Source organism: Lagopus muta, chromosome 1, assembly GCF_023343835.1.
Source record: "Lagopus muta isolate bLagMut1 chromosome 1, bLagMut1 primary, whole genome shotgun sequence".
Taxonomy (NCBI): Eukaryota; Metazoa; Chordata; class Aves; order Galliformes; family Phasianidae; genus Lagopus; species Lagopus muta.
The window spans coordinates 89,015,034-89,028,149 of record NC_064433.1 but is presented as its reverse complement, the minus strand read 5'-3'; the positions used below and the strand labels follow the sequence as shown (position 1 = coordinate 89,028,149).

The 13,116-nt window shown below is 36.2% G+C and overlaps 1 protein-coding gene across 3 annotated transcripts in view; it reads right to left on the bottom strand.

The window, feature by feature from the left end:
• Positions 1–13,116, bottom strand: part of EPHA3 (EPH receptor A3) — a 219,220-nt gene that overhangs the window by 136,928 nt on the left and 69,176 nt on the right. For all 3 annotated transcript variants that reach the window (XM_048945956.1, XM_048945966.1, XM_048945975.1), the window contains one exon: positions 12,149–12,809. In XM_048945956.1, coding sequence (XP_048801913.1) covers positions 12,149–12,809 — 661 coding nt within the window. The remainder of the gene's footprint in view (positions 1–12,148; positions 12,810–13,116) is intronic.

Genomic DNA, 13,116 nt, shown 5'->3' with positions numbered 1-13,116 from the left:
ATATCTGAATCAATCAACTTTCTCCTCAACCTAGGCTCTTAGGCACTTATAACTACAATTTTTTTTTCTCTAGTAAACTACTCACAGCACCATTTATGTAGCCATAAAAGCATATGTTTCTTTTATACTAATACAATAAAATATTTGCTGCCATTAAAAAAACAAGACAAGAAAACACCTGTATGGTGGATAATTTTTTCAATCTAGTGGATGTGCAATCTGTGGATGCACATCTGTGGATCTGATGCTAATGCAAGTGTGCAGTAACAACTTGCTTGTTATGACTGCAAAACAGACCAGGAAGCTTACCAACATATGGATAGGTGACAGGCTATAAGATAATCCCTAATTATAAAAGAATACAAGATAGAAGGCATGCCTGAGTCTTAAGGCAGTAATTTGAACACATTGGTCCTGGAAGGTAATTACTGCACAGATAAACAATGTACTCAAATCCAAAGAAGCCCCTAATCCATCTTTAAACAAACTTTATACCAAACACACTTCTGCTTGAACACCTGCTTTTACCACAGGATTTGAGTTGTAGGGTTTTTTGGTTTGTTTGTGCGTCCATGTTTTGTTTTTTTTTTAATTAAGAAAACAGTATATTTCACTTTTGAGGGAGCAACTGAGAATTGAAAGGTTAGATTGTTAGTACATGCAAATATGAATCACAACTATTGAAATCCCATCAAATAGAAATTAATGCCATTCATATCCCAATTTCAGATTCACTGTGGATTACAACAGACCAGCAACACCGATGTGCAGGTGAGTAAAGATTATCTCTTTCTTAGCCCCAAAAGCTCTGCACTGTGCTCTTCCTCCACCTCTTTCTCTCAGGAAATCAGATAGGTAAATCAGATAGATAAATAGGCATAGCACCTACAGACCCAGATTTTAAACACTCACTACAGTTTGTTGTAAACCTGACTGTCATCTTTGGCAATTAAGCATAGAAGAAGACAGACATGGAGATGATCACCTGCCTTTCCAAGACACCATGAGATCTCACTCCCATCCCAATCCAAATTAATGCTTCCCCTTCTCATCAAAGCCTCTTCTCAATTATTTTATTTTCTAGGAACACAAACAGACGCATTTAGATTTTAATGAAAGAATCACACAGGTCTATTTTACTTACCCTGGCAACATCTTCCCTCCATTCTTCTCTCTTCCCATCCACTTTCCTGTTTTGACTCTTTCAGAAAAAAAACAAAAAAACAAAAACAAACAAACAAACAAACACCATCTTTTCCTCCACCATCTGCTGTACTTAGTACAAGCAGAGAAAAGATACGGTAGGCGATTCCCCTTTTGCAGCTCATTTCACTGCCAGTTCATCCCCTCACACAGCAGGAGAAACAAGACCGCAATTGCTTATTAAATGGTGCACAAAAAGAGCAATTAAATGCCTTTCTACTTCCACCCCGTGTTAACAAATACATATTCATACAGCCTTACGGTGTATGCTCTGGACACCACATCTTCACAGTCAAATTTGGCCCTGAAATCACAGAGGTTATAAAATGTATAACAAGCAGCTTAACAAATGGCCTTAATTTATGAAACAGAATGTTCATTAGCCATGGTTAACTGAGATTTCTGAATGTTTTATTCTGTTTAATATGACCTGCTTCCTACCCAACTCCTGTATTTTTCAGGATGAGTGCCAGTTTTACAGCTGGAACAGTGATCTCACGTTCATGATTAATACACCTTGACTTCACTTCAAGTCACAATCCCGCAGCCCTGTTTTAGTTTTCCACATGATTCTTAAGGGAGCAAAACTTGGAAATTCCTAGAACAGATTTGAAGAGCAGCTTGTTAAAATAACTGCCCATACCTGTTATCCCACTAGTAGGATCACATTACAAAAAAAAAAAGTCCTGGTGAAGCTTGAGAGAATTCACGTTCTTCTGTAGTCTAGAAGAGAACACTGGAGATCTAGTGTTCATCTAGCAGCTAGAGATGCCCCTCTTAAACTGGAACGACACACAGTTGAATAATTTGTTTGTATTCCTTTGTATAAAAAGAATAGTTTTTATTGCATCTTATGGCTTACTGGGAATAATGTAAAATTTAAAACTCCTGCATAATACATTTAGGCACGGGTATCTGAATCTTAGAATTAGCTCTATAGCTACTAAGGGACTGTTCAGGTTAGGTCAAATCTCTGTATAATGTTGCAAAACATCAAAGAGCATGTTTAATATCTGACTTTAATATAATGTTACATAAACTTTATGGCCTTTCTTATTTCAGGTGGGTAACAGATGACCACTAAAAAATGTTTTACTGCTTTATAATAACCATCTTATAAATTTTCTTTGTTATTTTTTTCCTAAAAGAAAGATTTTTATTATTTTTTATTTTATCATATTCCTATTATTTAATGCCTGGCAAAAAAGAAAAAAGACATTTTTTAACAAAAGTAGACAACCAGCAGAGTTACTCACTTGTTTTCAGCATTTCGTTGAGCTAAGTATTGCGTACTTCTAATTTCTTCTATTATTATTCTTCTCCCATTAAAAAACTGTGCCAAATCAAAGACAGCAGGAAATACACTTATTTTACTTAGCATTAATTTCTATGAAAAGCTGTTCCTTCAAATTAAATGTTCCTAGGATTCTGAAGTCCTGATGACCAATTCATTCCTACATGTGAGCTGACCACTACCGCTTCAGCTAACCACAATAAATGACTAATTTCATTACGTTTCCTGTTATTCACATGCTCAATTTACAAGAATTTAAGCACGTTTATAAAGGCAGCGTGACATAAGCGAATACTTAAATACTCTGCTAAACACAAATGAACTCATGTATTAAACGAAGTATGTTATGGTTGAAAACTGAAGAAATTGTTTATGAAACTTTGATACATTTCTGCAGTACAAAGACCGTATCTTTTTTTAATCCTACAACCTTCTTCTGCCACTGAATCATATCTTTTATTAAAAGATATTATTTTAAAATATCAACAAAAATACTGTCACGGAATAAGGTATAATTCAAAAGAAGCATAACGACTGGAAGTGCTGAAGGTAAGTAAAAACACATTACTTCAACCGTATTGCTTAGAGAACTGTCCTGCATTGCTTCTGCGGTTACTCAGGGTTGGCATCGTGACAACTTACACCATATGTTTTTTTCTTCCCTTGTCGAAAGTGAATCTTTCTGTCAAAGAGCAGCTGTTCTAAATTATCACATCAAATTTTAACCTTGCAGTAGACAAACACTGAACCCACAGATTCACGATAGTGAAATAATTCTCCTCCTTGACCTGTAATGGATTTGCCCTTGCTGAAGTCTACTTCTGCTTTAGCACAACAGAGATGCCAACTGTTATGGTATACGTCGTGGATAGGTACTTAAAGGTGAAACCCCACAGTCTGGACAATGAACTTCTTGGTTGTTTTTTTTTTTTTTTCCTAAAAAGATCATGTGAAGTCCAGGTTATAACACTCATGTTATCAAGAATACAACACAACATGAATGAAAAGAAAATTAGAGATTAGGAACACAATTAGTCTTTCCATTTGTAATCCAAAGAAACAGACAATTTCAATACTTTCACAAACTAAGTCAGGTATGTCCAATTCACAGCCTGGCTCCGCTAACACAGCAGCTGCCCTCTGCCCTAAATCATCATGGTGGTGGCTCTGGCCCACCAAGCAGCCCAGCCCAGTCCCTCAGCACCAACCAAACATCAGTGTACTGCCAACCCTACCTGGATTGAATTCAGGGCAAGGGGTGCAGCACAGCACCAGCTCAAGTGGTGGCAAATAACGTTACGCATTTTCATATGCTGGCTAAACGCAGTTCTGTGAACAAAGAAGAACATGCAGCCTTGCCTTCTGTTCTGATGAAATTTGAGAGTAGGTTTCAAGATTACAGAAAGAAAAATCACTTTTTTCATTTGTGACCCCATTTTCAGCCATCATAGTTAGATTACCTGTAAATTTTCAAATGGGATGTACAGATTCGCAATCAAAAATTCGATCATGTCTCTTTCCCAGACTTTCATAAGCTCTCTTCCTAGTAAGAAATGTCCCTCACCTCACAGTCATGCCTTATTCAGATGATCACTTTTTAGCAGTACGTACATTTGTGAACACCTGTTTTCGAGGATGAAGCATAAGATTAAGATTTCATCAAAAATCTCTGATGAACACTTTGAGAACTCACTAAGAATGGCTACCACTGCCATGAAACCAGATTAACACATTAGTTTCACAAAAACAAGGTCAAATACTCCACTACTTTTATGCGTTTGTTGCTCACTTTTAAAATATTTTAATTTAAAAAAAAACCTTAAAATAAATTTTATTTATATACATGAACTATATTACACATGGCTGCTCTGAAAGTAACGCCTCCCATTTTATTATGTTGGTTCATGTCAACATCCCCTAACAAAAGGGGATGCCGATAGCAGTATAGCAATAGAGGTTCAACCTTCCCACCCATATTTTGTTACCTTTTGTTGCCATGTGACAGATGGCAGCAGAGGGGCATTCCGACAAAATAGCATCTGACATAGAAGTGTGGATGAAGCAAAGGTGGGTCACTGAATTCCTCCATGCAGAAGAAATGGCACCCATTGACATTCATTAACCCTTGCTGAACGTTAATGGAGATCAAACAGTAGATGTGAGCACACTGAAGCAGTGGGTGGTGCATTTCAGCAGCAGTGACAGCAACAGTGGTCACATCTGCTCATGCAGATTTTTACGAGTGTGGCATGCAGGCTCTTGTTCACCGCTGGCAAAAACGCATAGCTAATAGTGGTGACTATATTGAAAAAATAGTGTTTCATAGCTTTGAATTTGCTTTATTGAAGCATAACTGTGCTCTTTGGGTCTGCTGTTGTTTCTATTGAAATAAAATAGGAGGCATTAGTTTTCAAGCAACCTATGTGTAAGTGGCCCAAGACACCTTCTTCTTCATCCAATGTGGCCCAGGTGGTCAAAAGGCTGGAAATCTGTGGTCTAAGTGCTTCCAGTGAAGTCTGATATCAATTACTGGTTATTTAGATGTCTGCCAACAGTATGTTTTGACAACATGTGCTTCACGCTGAGGAGCAGCAGACATACATATATTCTTGTTTTCCTGTACTCTTTCAAGATGATTCTTACTTTAAGAGCATATTTGTTGAACGTTATCAAAACTTGCAGTTCTCACTACAATTGCTCTCTATTAAAGCCTAGTGCCAGCTGTCAGTTGTAATACAAACCCCTGTTAGCCTTTGTAAGCTCTACTCTGTAACTAACAAAGGATTGTCAAATAACTCTATGAACAGGCAGAAAAACTGATGGATAAGTGCATGCTCAATGACTTCACACTGACAATACAATCTTTGTGCTGCTCTAAGCTACGCTTCTATTCAAAGTCACCAAAGAAAGTACAAGTAAAATACATTCAGGATGGCTCTATTAATTTAGCTTTATATCTTTTTGAAAACATCCAAAGAAGCAAAACCATTAAAACAAAAAGGTTGCAGAAATGCCACCAACATCCCTTAGGATTCTCAGTGATAGAAATCAGTGACATACTTGCAGTAAAATCCTGTGCAACAATTCCATGGTAGCATGTAAGAATCACAGAATTAAGGTGGAAATTTCTGTGTTAAGAACAAATATATCACATATACTTACTAAACTGGGAACCCTGGATCTATACCTAGCATATACCAAAGTCTTATTTCATGGGGTATTTTGCTGCTTGAAAAGCATGGATGTAATGCACTCTCAGGCACAGCAAGCACCAGCTCTAAAGAGATCTGCAAGAGATACAGTGCAACTGTACTGTCTTCAGTTGTGTTGTGCCAGTCACTAATGTTTGTGCAAGTATTTATTGAGCAAACATTTCCATTTCCAGACTAGTTTCAAATACACTCAGAAAATTCAATTCTGAAGTACGTACTGATGCAACATGCTAACATACTAGCATGGAATAACTTGGGGAAAAGTATTAAGAAGTTTTAAGGAAAACTTATGAGTTTTATTAAAAACGAATAAAGATATTTGCAAACATGCTTTTGTTTAAATATGTCTGCCACAACCCGCAAGAAATGTACTCAAGTTTCTTACGTAACTGCAGAGCATCTGCATTTTAACTTGAGAACCTGCACAGTGTCACACCAAAAAATCTTATTTTGAGTAATTGTAGAATGTTCTTTTTTTAATTATGGCCTGTTCAGGACATGTGACAAATATGTTCATAAACCACAACATTTTGTCCAAGTAATTTCAGTCTACACTTATGATGTACAAATCGTGAGAATATTTTCCAGATTTGTAATAGAAAATATTACATAATAAGTTGGCTGTAATCTTTCTGAATATCTTATTCAGAGCAGAATTAATTTTGCCAATATGAAAAAATCATCTAGTTATCTCTCATGTAACTTTCTAAGAGTCAAATAAATTCTAAGGAGAAAGGTAAATCCCTCAACCATGTGCTCTGGTTATGTACTTATAGAATATAAAGTGAATGAAAACAATGAATATTTTACAAATAAAGTAATTTATAATTTATAGCTGCTGTCATTTTACGTTTACTGGCTCGAAAGATTAAGACTCCCTTTCTTAAAAAAAACTCTTAAAATTGAAAACATACTTCAAATTTAAGGAAAAAAACGTACCTCAAAGCTCTTCTTTAAAAAACAGGAATTCATAAGCTTTTTCAGATTTCACATAAAAGAACTAGTAAGAGTTTTCTTTCCTTATATGACATAATCGCTTTACGATCAGTTCCTATACTTTATTTAACATAATTGTTCCTACGCAGTTTAAAACTTAAAATCACACACTTCTGAAGTACAAGCAACACATCCTGAGTCACTTTGCTATTTCCAAGGGAAAATGTTATCGTCTCCGCAGATGCAGCAAGCATGTGTGCCTTCCGTCTGTTTTCACTTGCACAAAGCTAAACAGTTCCTCACAGTACCTTTTTTTCTCCTTACACGTGAAGTTTTTATCTACTGCTATAAGCAATTGAAATGTTTATTTACTAATTCAAAGACAAAATGATTATTAAAAGCATAACCAAGGAAAGAGGAATGTTTTCCATCCTAAGTATTAATGATGCTTTACATACTTTTTCAAGTGCAGTACCCATTCTAGTGAAAAGAATTAAGCAACGAATGTAATGGTTTGGATTTAGCAGCCACAGATGGCATTCCTTTCGTATCACCAGAAACTCACAGAGAGAGAAATATGATTTGGGATATATATACACAACCTAAAGCACGGAATAATTTAGTGTTAGTTGAGATTTCGTGGAGTCTTTTTTTCAATAACCAGGCACGCTTCACCTCTCCCTCCCTCACCCCTTGCTCCCTTTCCTCCAATTCAGCCCACATGATTAATTGCTAAAAATGATGCACACAGGGAAGGGACCATCAGATTAAAACCTCTCTTTTTCTTCTGGCTTTGTTATAGACAATGTATCAGTCACTTGAGGTTAAACTTACGATTTTATTATATAGCATCATGAGAAAATGTACAATTCAGATCTACTGGAGTTCCAGCAACTAAAATTTAGAACTAACCACTGACATAGTAGTGTGCTGAAAACATAATTCAATGCTTAGTGAGCCATTCCTTTCAGGCACACCAGTTTCACCTTCCACTTGATGGTGAGTCACAAAGACTTTTTCAGTGAAAGCCTCACCTATCAGCAGTACTCAAAAGAACATTCAAGCTCACAGCCCTATGTAGGTATATAATTGCCCACTGCATGTTTGCTAATTATATGATAATATCAGTGTAAAAAAGGTTCATGTCCAGCTAGGCTTTCTAAAGTGCATGAAATAAATCAACAACAGAATAGACACATTTGGGATGGAAGAGGTTTATTAGTCCAACCCTGCTAGTACAAGATTTCCTTTATCATCTGGTTACTGCTTTAGAAAAAAAAAAAACATCTCCTGAAATGAGTCTTCCAATATTTCTCCAACCAAATTATTACAGAACTAACAGTAAAGACAATTTTTCTAATGTTTATCCTATATTTACCCATTTGTTTTGATACTATTACCCCAACTAGCCAACCTTCACATAATGAAGTCTGTTTCCTCCATCATTCAAAACCCAACAGAGCCTAGTGTCTCCACATACAAATAACTAACTGGACAGGTGATGTGAATGCTCCTTTCCAAACACTATGCCGCTGCATAAGTTCTTTGTGTATTTGTAACTTGGATATTGCATGCCAGCCTCATTGTCTGTTTTATAAAGGCTGCATTATTTTGAGTAGGTAAAGGGCAATCAAAATGGATAACTCAGTCAAAAAGGATAAGTATGGAAAAATTAGCTTGTCCTCCAAATAAGAAGGCACTAAAATAGACCTAGAGCTGGGAAAATACAGAGCAAGTAGTAGACAAGATAGATCAAGACTATCATTAATACCCAAGCTAAAAAGGCAACAGTTACTTTCTCACTATAAAAGGATATGGTAAATCTTATTTAAATGACTTTAAACATAAGGCTTACACACAGCAAGAAGGTATGTTTTCCTACGCAAGACTAGCTATCACATTCGTGGGCATATAAACTTACAGACGCCCAAAATAAGTGAGTCAAAAAAGTAGACAAGTTAACAGGTGGCAAGATACTGGTTCCTATTAAATAGTATTTCTTACAAGACACATCTTAATACTGTGCAAGAAAAAAGCTGATTGGTAGAAGATGAAAGATGTACCCAGTAAAGCAGCGCTACGTACAGTTGTGTTTATTTTTTCCCCCCTCAAGAATCTGCTATTAGCCACTATCAGAGAAAGGACATTAAGGCAGATAAACCTTTGGATCTAATTCACTACGTTTTGTGGGTTTTTTGTTTTTGTTTTTAAATGGATAAAATGGAAAAGATGAGTTATCCCTGTTAACTGGGGAACTGACAGAAGAATCTCGGAAAGAGTAACATTCACTGTGTAGTTCCAACCAGATGTTCTTTTCTAATTGAAACAAGTTAAAGCAGTAATTCTAACAGAGAAGATGCTATAAAGGATCAGGATGGCGTGAAGACAATTTGGAAAAGATATTGTAAAGTAGTTATTTTCAACAAGAAAATATTAAAATATAATTTACTAGGATGACTATGAAGTATGTACTAACAAAGCTTCCATAATGAATAGTAAACAATGGATTACAGGCATCATATTTAGTTAACTAATTATAACTAACATAGCCAACAGGAAAAAAAAAAAACTATGAAAAAATGGCTTTTCCAAAATGGTCCAAATGTAACATCTTCTCTAACTTCTATGAAGCCGCTTCCTCCAAAGTAATTAACAAGTGTAAAAATATTTGCTGTAATAGGTGTTAATCCTCATACTGTTAACTCACAGATTATGAAAACCAGAATTCCTTAGGGTGAGGATATACAATTAGCTTTGGATAAATCATTTTTCCACACACTCAGAACAGTGAGGACAAGTGTGGTAATGACAAAATGGGTCCCAATTCTTTAACAAGTCGGCTTCCTACTGCTAAGTTGTAAAATGGGGATTAGTTGGTAGGATCAGGAGCATAACAACAACCTAACCGACAAGAACCAAGATGCTTAATGAGCCTAGTAGTCCAGCCTAGGCTTTTCAGAGTCAAATGTGGTTATGTTTGTATCACACCAATGACAAAAAAGGCTTGTGTCATTTGAGAGCATGACTATGCCTTCAGAACCGCTCAAGAGAAACTGTTCTGAATGAAATCTAAATGGGCTGATGGCATACCGTTAGGGTCCTTACTTTTAATCATCAGTGATGATCTCCTGCTAATGCAAAATAATACTGCTTCTGAAAATAACGTTCCAGAAGCAAACAAACAAAAATTAATTCCAAGAAATGAGATCAAGTAGTGATGGCCACTGCAAGTTAGTAAATGCTGCTGACCACTATGAAAATAAAAATTTCTACATTGGTACTATTTCAAACTTTAACTGAACAACTTCTTTTTTCCCCAGTAAGGCCTTCGTTCCAGCCGATACTTGCAACACTACATTTTGGCTCTTCTTCAGACTGAACAGACCTGATTACATTGCTCTCCTTGATTGTGACTGAAAAACCACAAGACCCAGCCCAAAAGGGAGGAAAAAGAGTGAAGAAAAAAAGATAGATGCAGGAATGAACATCAGCCTGAGGTTGAAACATATGTTTAAAACTGAACTCTTTTTCTGAACAATTCAACTCCTGCTGGATTACAGATGCAAACAAATCAGAGGTTTTGGGTTACTGACTGCTTTTAGAGTATCACTTCAATCACATCACCCCAACAATATTTGATAAATATGACTTCCAATAAAAGTTAGCAAAACATTATATGTTAAATAAGAATAAACCAGAATGACCTGTCACTACTGCTAATGGTTTCATCATGCATCGCTCCCTTGATCAGTGGTTGGTGAGCAAGTGGAGGAAAAAAAAAAAATAAGTATTTCAATGGCCTGATTTTATGTCTTCAAAATCATGCATGATACACCCATATATGTCCCTGGTAACCCACTATTACTCTATGCCATATATTCACTATTACCCTAATCTCTGGAGAGCTGAGTTTTCTATGTCTAGACTTCCCCAAGCACCTGAAAATCTGTTCTTAATCAAATGATTTATTTTATGTATTTTATTAAATTCCACTTGTTTGCTCATTTTCAGTCTGACACTTTCTGCAGTGATTGCCTTTTTGTGATCATGTGTAATTTAAATTCTAATCCAACAGCTTTCAACTATCCACAAGACAAAAGTTTTTGTAGTTAACAAGACTACATGCAGTAATTGGAAGAGTATTACCAACTTTCTAACATTTTTAGCTATAGGAGGCCTTAGCTGAGGCATTTCTGCACAATAAAATATCCTCTCCTCATTTTAGCTCTTAGCAGTACAGTTTAATTCGTTCTTAGTATCTGTATCTAAATGTAGAAAAACAAATACTCAACTCCTCACGTTATTCATATTCAGAGCAAAAACAAAATCAAATCAAACACTCTTACTCCTCTCCTACAAATCTTACCTGTCCTTTTGTCAAAAAGTCGCCATAATCAGAGGAGTATGTTTTACAACTACACAGCTATATCTACTCTGGCTTGGTCAGACCCTAATAGCCCTCCAGCACTGCTATGTTTATATAAGATTGCCTTCAAACTAATGAGAAAGGAAAAAGCTTTTCTCAGCCAGGTTCAGAATAGTAAAATATCAATAGCTTTGAAATTTCTGCTCTTATGGATACATGCATATCTGCATACATATCTTCACATCACACCACACAATAAACATCTCAGCTACTACTCCCTCCATCTATGACCTTTCCAGATATTTACATTTAACTTCTACTCATTTACTTAAGACAATTTAACAGAGCCAGGCTCTGTGAAATGAGGTTAAAATTTTAACTAGTCAAAAAAATCCATACCATGTTTCTGTAAAAAGCAAAACATAGACCACCAGTCTTTTGATTAATATTTGAAGTTGGATAAATACATTATGTATTTTTATAACATCTGAAAGAGCATTTCTGAAAAAAAAAAAAAAAAAATCAACGTCTCTGGTGTAAGTCTCTGTTCTTGGGAGCATTCACATAACCACAGTTTGCAGAAATCAATAAGTATGAAGAAAATGATTTTGAGTTGAATACACGAGCATTTCCATGAAAATGCAATTTTGATATTTAAACATTAATTTTCCAAATGCATCTGCATTTAGGTACTACATCACTACCTGAACAAATTGTATATATTTTTTTCTGATCAACCCCAACTAATCAGTGCAGCTCAGCAGTAGATATTAACTACTTATACATTCAGACACAAAGTTAAGAAACGCTCACAGAAAAAAACAACATATTCCAACATAACAAACGCATTTGAGAAAGGTATAATCTACCAAAAGAAATTCCAAGAGTGGTAAGAGAAACTACACTTGCTACATAATGTATCAGCTAAAAATCAATGTTTTAACCTTGTCAAATATTTCAAAATTAAATTACATTATTTACACAGACCAAATAAGCCTCATTTCCATGGCAATTTTATGGACTAATTTATTTCTCTCAAGAGTTTGCAGAAAATTAACATGACCCAATACACAGAGTAGGGACATAAAGGGAAAGCCCTGTTAATAATTGAGCTATGAACATGGAGTGCATCGTTACCTTGGCACGCAAAGCCTCTTTCTTCATAGCCAGCATTACACAAGCACTTCCCTATGGGCACTAGCCATTCTCCTTCCGTGCTGCAGTACATCTTGGGTGGCTCTTCCTCCTTGGAATGATTGACACAAGAACCCCGCACCTCCACCAGGGACTGGGAGTCCATAGGAACTGTATCTGGAAACATGGCGAGGTTCTTGACAGTGAAAGGGCACTTCTTGAAGTACACTCGCACCGAGACTAAGGCAACACATGCACCTACATCTTGGAAAGCCAAGTAAAAGCCCTTCTTGCTAACAGGTCCCACCTCGCGGACTTCTGTATTCAGCTTGAGAATCCGGTCCCCAAGATCCATCTGGGTGAAGCTCTCATCAGCTGCAATGGTGTCAATCTTTGTAAATTGGTGCTCTCTGAACTTTGCCAAATGGTCATCATCGGATTCCATGTAATACAGGTTGAAAGTCTCTTTGCAAGTGCCCAGAACTAGAGGGATACTATTGCAGTCCCTCAAGGTAAATTTGAGCTCCACGTATATCTTCTGCGCTGAATTGCGTGGAATCCAGTTTGTTCGCAGCCAATTGTTTTGACTGTGATCCATAACATTGCACACTTGGTAAGTTCTGATTGGAGTATAATGCTCATCAACACCACTAATCTCTTCCCACTGGAGAAAAAGAAGAGAAAGAAAAAAAGGAAATTTTGAGATTAACGAGCATACCAGTAAAAAACACGTTTAGAGACAAATACTGCTAAAAGCGAAAGTCAAAGTATCTGATCATACTTCAGACATCAATAAAAAGTCTGGCTGAACTTGCACTTAATATTTTTCTATAAAAACAAACATTCAGTAAATGGAGAACTCATTCTTAAGAAGTCACTTTTTAGCAAGTTATTACGTGTCATGAAAGAGGTACTACAGCTGTTTTACACTATTAAAATCTGGTTTCTTAGGCTATATGCAGAGATGTCCC